The sequence below is a fragment of the Triticum dicoccoides genome, chromosome 5B (assembly GCF_002162155.2).
Source record: "Triticum dicoccoides isolate Atlit2015 ecotype Zavitan chromosome 5B, WEW_v2.0, whole genome shotgun sequence".
Classification (NCBI taxonomy): Eukaryota; Viridiplantae; Streptophyta; class Magnoliopsida; order Poales; family Poaceae; genus Triticum; species Triticum dicoccoides.
In genome coordinates this window covers 661,110,171-661,119,272 of record NC_041389.1, presented here as the reverse complement: position 1 = coordinate 661,119,272, position 9,102 = coordinate 661,110,171, and the positions used below count along the sequence as shown (strand labels likewise).

The 9,102-nt window shown below is 42.5% G+C and overlaps 1 protein-coding gene across 1 annotated transcript; it reads left to right on the top strand.

The window, feature by feature from the left end:
• The first annotated feature begins 5,132 nt into the window (after nucleotides 1–5,132).
• On the top strand, nucleotides 5,133–5,378 carry LOC119307629. Its single transcript, XM_037583700.1, has one exon. The coding sequence runs from the start codon at nucleotides 5,133–5,135 to the stop codon at nucleotides 5,376–5,378; it is 246 nt and encodes an 81-aa protein (XP_037439597.1).
• Nucleotides 5,379–9,102: the final 3,724 nt, after the last annotated feature.

Below are 9,102 nucleotides of genomic sequence, written 5' to 3'. Positions count from 1 at the left end.
GATGCAGGGACAAGGGAGAGGAGGAGTCCTGCTTCCCCGGCGTGCATCCTCTCTCTCGGAACGACACCCAACCTCAAGCGAGAGGTTTTCCTTCCCCTCCATGACTCCCTTGTCCTCCTCAATTTCCTAGGCTTGCTCTCAATTTGCTGCTGCTCTGCTCAGCTCTGCATTTTTTACTTATACACATGCTTGACTGAATTTTGAATGGGTGCTACTGCTGTCACACTCCACTGCTGGGTCCTCCTAGGCTTGGTGCAGATTTTAGATGCAGATTGCTAGGTGCAGATTTTAAATGTTCTTGTCACCACTGCTGCTAGTCACTGCTTGTCTTCTTGTGTTAATTTATATGTCATTGTGACGAGTTGAGATGTTCTGGTAACTTTGATGTCTACCTAGTCGACTTATTAGATATGACGGAAGATGCAAGTGGAGATTTGCATCAAAAATTGCTTGTGAAGATATGATTGCTGATTTCAAAAGTAGGAAGAATAGAAGAGCATATCTCTAGTTGGCAGTAGTGCTAGTTGGTTATGTTTAGTTGTCTTTTGGTCATTTGGTGTGGTCTGTTCTTTTGGAACACCAAAATTTACCTATCCACAATGCTCAGGTATGTGTGAACCTGCTGTATTGTGTTATTTATGATGATATGGTTGCCTAATTGTCCTTGGCTCCTTGCATATGTTCTACGTACAACTTAGCGGAGTTTTTAATGCATATTGTGTGTTCTTATATAAAGTCGGCCCCCTCTTGAGATTTGGTCACGCTCCGCCACTGCTCCTAGCTAGCTAGCTCTCAGTTTGGATTGCCCTTGTTGGTTGCTGCAACCAGGCTAGGCGTATCTTGCATAATATCGATCGATTGAAACTTCTTTGCATATATTGCAAATTTGCATGACTAGTGAACTAGCCCTGTACGTATTTTTTTTATAGCACTGAAGTTTGTGTTTGTGCTAAATGGAACACCTGATGCACTTGTCTTGGTACTGCTTTTGTTGCTGTGACGGTGTGATGTTCAAACAGTTAATGCCACTCATCCATTGATGAACTAGAGTCCATCTCCAGTTTGAATTGACTCTGCTTTTAAGTATATTTTGCTTGCTACCCCAAAAATGTAGTAGAATTTAGCTTATGAATTGGTCTGGTTGGATTTCTCAAGTTATCTCAAGATGCTACAAAATAAATGGCTGTTGTCTCTGCCTTTGATGTTTGATTTGATTTGATTCAGTTTCCTCACGCCTCTCTGTTTGCTCTGTTCGTGCTGCTGCCGGAACCATTCATGATTAATTCTATCATGTGCAAAATGTAGTGCTAGTTCTGTAGTTCGTCATATGTATATATGTGCTCTACAGTTTTAATTCTTCTTCTTGTGTTGCTGCACTTGGTCTAGAGATACAACAACATTAGTTAGGTCCGGATGGATCAACACATACAACTAGCAGTGCTAGTAACAAAAAAAAATAACCTTGTGATTGATTCTGTTGAGGCTAGCATTCTTTGTTTGTTTTGGAGCACAACCATGTACTGTACGTACTAAGCTAGCTCACGCACACGCATAGCTAGCTCGATTGATTTATGTAGATACTAGCACTAGCACGCCTGTGTCTCCTATACTAGCTTGTTTAATTTCTGTACTAGCTCAACAACACTAGCTCTGACTTGTTCGTTTGATTCGGAGCAGCAGGCATCCTCCGTGGATGATGACGACAACCAGGGCGTCCACCGCCACGACGACACCCCGCACATGGTCCAACTCGGCTACAACCTCCTCTACCGCGCGACTGCGGCCGCGGTCGTGTTCGGCATCGACTACAACCTCCTCTCCAGTGAGTCAATCTCCTACCTCTAGCTCCCTCTCTTGTGCTGCTATAGCAGTACCTTGCTCTGTTTCATGCGCATGGGTGATTTTGTTTGTGCTTGTCGTGCTTGTGCCATGAGAAAGATCATTCCTATTTACAGTGATGATGATTCAGAGTAGCACACTTGTTAAATTCTGCTCTTGTACTACCTCATTTGTGGTTGTTGGTTACTGCAGCTAGGTTTTGTTAGCTGTTGGTGTTTAATCTAGCTAGCTAGTAGTGTTGGCAGCTAGCTAGTAGTGTTGGCAGCAAGCTACTCCTGTACTAGTAGTTCATCCATATGTGTAATTGATCCTTCCCAGTAATTGAATAATGTGAAGAAATCCTATTGTATCAGCTATGCAGTGCGAACATCAGATCATTTACAATGAAAATCTTTGTTTGCCTCCCGGTAGAAGTATTTCTTGTAACATTTTGGTGATTTACCTTTGGTAGATGCATTGTATATATATTACATATTCATCCTTATGTGTAGGATCTTTGGTTCATTATACTGACTGCATGCCACCTCTGTCATCGCTGCCCCATCTCCCGCACCATCGGCACCGCCCCTCCGCCTTCTCCTTTGATGCTGTAGTGGATTCTTAGAATGAAAATGTTGTGTACATCAAAAATATTTTATGGTCTGTGTTTGCAAAACCATGGTTGTTGAATCATGTCTTATAATTGTATTGGAAATTGCTAGCCTTTTTGGCTAGTATTTTTTTAGTGGATTCTTAGAATGAAAATGTTGTGTACATCAAAAATATTTTATGGCATGTGTTTGCAAATCCATGATTGTTGAATCATGTCTTATAATTGGATTGGAAATTGCTAGCCTTTTTGGCTAGTATTTTTTTTGGTTTTGGTTCGTAAGTATGCCTACGGTTAAATCGTCGGCATAGATATGCACAGGGCTACCCAGGGCCTGCCACGTGGTAGGGATATGCCTACAGCAAAGCCGTCGGCATAGGTGAAAATCTATGCCAACGGCTTTGCCGTAGGCATACCCTCCTGCCAGGAGTCACCGCAGGCTGCCACATGGCAGAGATATGCCGACGGTAAAGCCGTCGGCATAGATTTTCACCTATGCCGACGGCTTTGCCGTAGGCATACCTCTGCCACGCGGCGGCCCGTGATTCGTTAGCGCTTTTGACGGCGCCGTCCGTTGCCGTCATGTGAAAATCACTGCCGACGGCTAAACTATGCCGACGGCTAGACGAAAGCCGTCGGCATAGGCCCCTATGCCGACGGCTAAACTATGTCGACGGTCTGACAAGACTACGCTGACGTGATCTACGCTGACGGGGCTATGCCGACGGCAGCCATAGGCATAGATGTATGCCGACGGGAAATGGCCTATGCCGACGGCCCTGGGCCGTCGGCATAGGTGGCGAGTCCGGTAGTGACAGGACCCCGACACCTCGCAGGCGGGAGGGAGCCCGCTCTCATTTTTTTTTTGGTTTAGCGTCTCGGCTGGGGTTGTGTGTCGGCAACGTTGTCCCTTAATGTCTCTCACGTCTGATCGCCATCACCATGGTTCGTGTACTGTTGTCAGAGGGCGTGTGTCAGTGTGTCTCCGTCTAATCTCGCTGAATTCGGTCGATGCTGGTGTTCGATGGATCTATTTTGATCTAGTCTTCATTCTTGTGTTTACATGTTTGATCCTTCCGATCTTCGCTTCTATTCATCGGCAATGGTTGTTGATTTGGTGTGCTGGTCATGTGGGGACTCAGCATGATGACTTCTTGACTATCTACTACAACAAGGTTTGTCCGGCTCCTGCGAGGGAGGGACGATGCGTGCGCCATGCCTTCAGCTCGCTCTAGTGCTTGTACTCACCACTAAGTGGTCTACGGACCTGGATGCAATTTTTGTTATTTCTGGTATCTTTGTACTACGATGGCAGCTGATTAATAGCTTGGAAGTTCCTATCGAAAAAAGGAATGGCCTTAAAAGTTCTCATAAGAATCCTTCCTTTCCTAGGGTTCTGGGCATTGACTCAAACATTATGTTTTCACTTCTTTTGAGAAATCCATGCAATATATGTCTTTATATTCCTTCTTTCTCTCTCCAGTGAAGAAATAGTTTTAAAAAATCATACTGTTTTAACAACGTACTTTTTCGAAAAGGAGGATAGCACCCCTAACGTCTGCATTGAATGATGCACACGATCATATATTATTGATTATCTAATGATGCCAGATGAAACCTAGCGCCAGTCGAACGAATCAACTTAGAAAAAGGAAATATGAACAACATGATCTCTACAAACTAAGGAACGATGTCCTGCATCTCGGCACTGTCGCACTTCTTTCGATCGTTGATGGATGTAAACTTGGACGTAAGCTAGAGAGAATCTGGCCATCGATGTAATCACCTCGCGGATTGCCACCGTTGGAGCCACCTCGAGGATCCGCCCACAACGTCTCTGCCTCTCTGGGGTTGCCACCCCAGAATTTCTCACCTTTGCCCCCATCGACGTGACCATGCCCCTCAAAGCCGTGCTGCCTGATCCAACACACGCCCGCACTGCAGCGTCGCCACCATGATCTGCATAAGCAAGGGATGTCAATGCCAATGAGTTCGCATACCTGGAGCACCCTCACGCCCTTGAAAAATCATAGGAATAGAAAAGTCATTGAAAAAAAATCATAGGAAATGAGATGACATGCTTTTAAGTTCCTTTAGGAAAAGAGATGATTTGGTTCATATGTTAGGAATTTTTTCATTAGGTTCAAGGTAATATTATTTCCTTTACAATGTGAAATAGGAGAGGAACCAATCCTACATAGCTACAAACCAAAGGGATCTACAGGAAATATTCCATGTAAAATCTTATCCTACAACCAAAGAGACCTTCCTATAGGAAAGGATTTATAAAACGTAACATCCAATTCATGTATTTTTCTTATATCCTGCGTTCCAAAGAGGTTACGGGTCACTAAACATGCATGCAAAGTGGCCGCTTTGTGTTGTTTGCTCCCGTGTCCAACCACTTGCGTGTCAGTAGTCACCGTGGACTAACTAAACAAATGGCGATGATTACACGGCCCGGTCGAGGAACGGCCAGTCAAAAAGCTCCACGGAGACCCGCGGCCGCAGCTAATCATTGAAATCTCTTGCCTAACTATCCGCACGACTGCGGCGATCGTCGCCTTAATCAAACACTACTGAGGGCATATGTAGCCACTATAAATACACACACACGCCATGTCTCCGTGCAGCCAACCAAGCAAACTACCATTGCACATTCTGCAACGGAGCTAAGCTAGGTAGACCAAGAGAGATTTGCGCGATGGGGAGTGGGAAGAAGAGGGCGGCGCTTGCGTCCCTGTTCGGGTTCAAGAACAAGAGGGAGGAGGAGGATGAGGCAACGGCGGCGGCAGCGCCGCAGCAGAGGTACCAGCATCACAGGGTGCGGCCGAGCGACGACGATGACTACGCCCGGCACTGGTACGCCGAACGCGACATCGACCGGAAGGCCTCCGAGTTCATCGACAAGGTCCACCGCCGGATGCTCGCCAATGAGCAGGACGGATAGTATAGCCACTGGCCCGGGTGGTCTACCTCGTCGATCTTTGCTGCTAGCTATATCGTGCATGCAGGCTATGTGCACATGCATCGTTGCGTGCGTGCGTGCGTGCGTGCGTGCGCGCACGCGTGTGTGTGTGTGTGTGATTAATTGCTTTGTTTTGATTGGGTATCTTGTTACTTTGTTGTTTCCATGTGGCCGATCGAATATGTATGTGTAATTAGACCATGATGACGTGTGTTGCCATGTTCGATGGTAGGTATTTCGTAAATTTACATGTTCGTGAAATATGTAAAATAGTAAAAAAGTCAAGCAATATTTTTATCTTTAGTGAGGTAAATCTAACCAACCATTCCCTCTCTTACCATCACCGGATGTAATTTACAAATATGGGTGTATACTCTATCTAATGCACACCAGTCTCACACTCTCACGAATGTTCTTTCATCTAAACTACCCATTGAATAGAAAAATAAAATGAGGAGTAAAACATATCTATAAACAATACATACAATCATGATGATCTAAAGGTAAAGTAATTATTCATCACATAAAGAGATTCACTGCTAGGATTGCGTATGAATGATCATAATCATGTAAGAGAGCTCGTGTGGTCTAAACATCAAAACAATAGAGAGGTGATACTACATAGTTACTATTTTAACCTATTTTGGTGGTGTTGCAAATTTGGAGTAATTTTTTTTACATATAGGACATCTATTGGAGCACTATTATAACCTAAAAATGGTCCTGCCTTATTATTGGGCACCTATTGGAGATGCTCTAATCCAAAGGGTTGCCTTGTTGTCACCTTCCTTGGCAGCTGCGTTGGCTTAGCCAAGGGAGACCTCAGGCAACGCCGAGGAGGAGGGCTAGTGGTAGGGCCGGGGCCGTGGTGGCTAGGGTTTCAAGTGGGTTCAGAAGGGGGAGCGACTCTGAATGGCTCTATGTACAAAAAAAGTGACTGACATGATGTTTTTCCAGGCAATTTGCCAATAGAGGGTCCCGATAAATTGTGGGTTGTGTGAGATGTGTGGTCCTCTTCTAATAATGGTCTCTTTGATTCAAAGGAATTTTCACAATATTTTCAAAGGACTATAATTCCTAGAAAAAAATCTATGTTGGTCGTGTGATTTTTTTAGAATACAGTACAGACGCATGTGCTTAAAAATACGCACGTACACCCACCCCTATGAACACACACGCACACCCTACCCCTATGAGCACCTCCGAAAGACTGAGCCGGCATATCAACTTGAGATTGACGATGTCATCACATCCGCCTCATACTCGACGGTAACGTCTCCTCCCACTGAATACACATCACCAGAAATACTGAAATAAATTCAAGAAAATGCGAGCACCAGCACTTGAACCTTGGTGGATTGAGGATACCGCTATCCTCCTAACCATCTAACCACAAGTTGGTTCGCGTGATTCGTAGGGTTAAATCATATACGATTTTTTTTCATAAACCATTTTACTATAGTACTCCGGCCTATAGGAAAACTAGCATCCACTCAAACCTTATTTATTTATTTTCGGAAATGTTAAAAATCTGTGTCAGGCTTTTAGTGCTAAAAATCTGACCACCAGGTTTGCCTTGTGAAAACTAATAAAAAAATTCAAGTTTGTATATAAGGACATGCCATGTTCTACATTGGAAATTGCCATACAACGCAAAACATCAACAAAAAACTGCCATGCTGCAGCGCTTAGTTGCCATGAGTTTGGTCGGGATCCGGCATACCTCGGGGCATCAGATTTTAACCCTAAAAATCTGACGTCAGATATATATTGGATGTTTATTTTTCTAAGTGATGCGATCAGAGAAACTCAAATCATGTAGAATGTGAACTACGACATTTCAATCTTGTGTTCTTTTTCTAAAGAATTCACTTTTATAATCCCGCGAACAAAAGAGGCACTTAGCTAGTATTACTGGTATGTCGAGGTAATGAATAAATCTATTATATAATTAAGATAAGAGGCAAACAAGCCATCACGTTTGTCCACATAGATTTAATTATCTCGGCTGTAAATTTCAGATATTAACGGTTGAGATTTAAAAGATATACCGTTACACAGAAATATTATCACATATAAATAGTTTGGCACATCACGTGTCGCAGACAAATATTTCAACACGTCTATGTTTTTTTTTGCATGGTAATACGTGTGTGTTTCAGCTCATATATGCCTTTCTATCAAAACATAGGTCTGAGACAATTTGACATACATAAGGAATAGCAACTAGACGGCCAACTAGGGAATTCTCCGAAAAAACCCAGCTAACCAAGGAAGAGTCCGATCCAGAAAAAAGAATGAAGGAAAGAAGTGTCCAAGTAGAATACGTGTGTTGTAGTTCAGAAAAAAAAAGTGCCGACTCATAGATTTCTGCGATGAAATAACATTCCAGAGTCAAAAAGGCAAATAGTGTCCTTCTCTCGATCGGACATGTATTAGCCCGGCTGAAACCAGATCACGTGCGCGCCCCTTTGAAAAAGAAAAACAGATCAGGTACATACAAGCAAACGCGTATGCACTAATCAACCATGAGATATCTATAAGCTCTAGCCACCTCTCTCCTGAAAGGTATAGATGCATGTTAGTTAGTTATTAACCGTACAGTGATATGCATCTGACACATGAGCACATACAGGCAGAATCAATCGTCAGATTGAAACACATCGGTATCACTTTTTTTTTGCGAGAAAAAAACACATCAGTACCACTGACACACCAAACCCAAATCCAAATGACAGCATCTCAAAAAAGTACCAGCCCCAGCTGATCAAAACATCCCATACATGTCAACGCACAAGCTAAATGTGCTGTCGATTTAAGCTAAATTCAATCATTTGCATGTTCGATCACGGATTAATAAAGATTATAAGTCTCTGGCAAAAAAATAAAGTAATTAAAAATAAACACTATTAGTCAGAATTTTCAACGAGTAGTAAATACATATCTTAGTAGGCGATGAATAAACAAACTAGCAAATCATTTTTGCTTATATAAATTTCAGCGACGGAAAAACATGAAGTTTAGCCCATAAAGATGAATGTGAAATAAAGGTCTAAATAAACAACGAACATGATTACCATTTGATTAAATCTAAACTGATGCAAAACAACATGAGCATAAAAATTTTGAGAGAAAAAATATGTAGGTGTTGACTATTTAACGATCGACTTAACAATAGTTATCTACCCTGCACTACTTTTTTTTTGAGGGAATCTACCCTGCACTACTTACTCAGACTCGGTAAGAGCCAAGGCGACCAAGCGGCCAGTTGCCAACGAAGATCTTCATGCTTCTTCACGCATAAAGAGATGCACCCAAACTCTGCTTTGAAAAAATGGTGCACTTCCTATAAAGGCTATACGTGAGATTTGTAAAGTAGGTGCAAACATACAAACGTGTATTCCTGTATGTAATATGTCCCTACACCTTTGAATATTTTTGTTTTTTCTAAAATAAAATATCAGCCCAAACATACAGTCGTATTTTTTTTTCTTATAATGAGAATGAAAGATCATCAAAAAAATTGAATTTCGTCCCCAAAAAGGGGCCTCTTTGGATATGAATAATTAGAAAGTGTATCAATATGTAATTCACAAAACTGATGCCATTTACCATGACTTCCAATAGGATTTTATAATGAATAAATTTTGTAAGGAGTGACTTTAGACAATGCACATTAAATTATTACCTGAATTTTCGGTGGCCT

Coding starts and splice junctions, on each gene's coding strand:
- LOC119307629 (XM_037583700.1), top strand. CDS start 5,133: ATGGGGAGTGGGAAGAAGAGGGCGGCGCTTGCGTCCCTGTTCGGGTTC.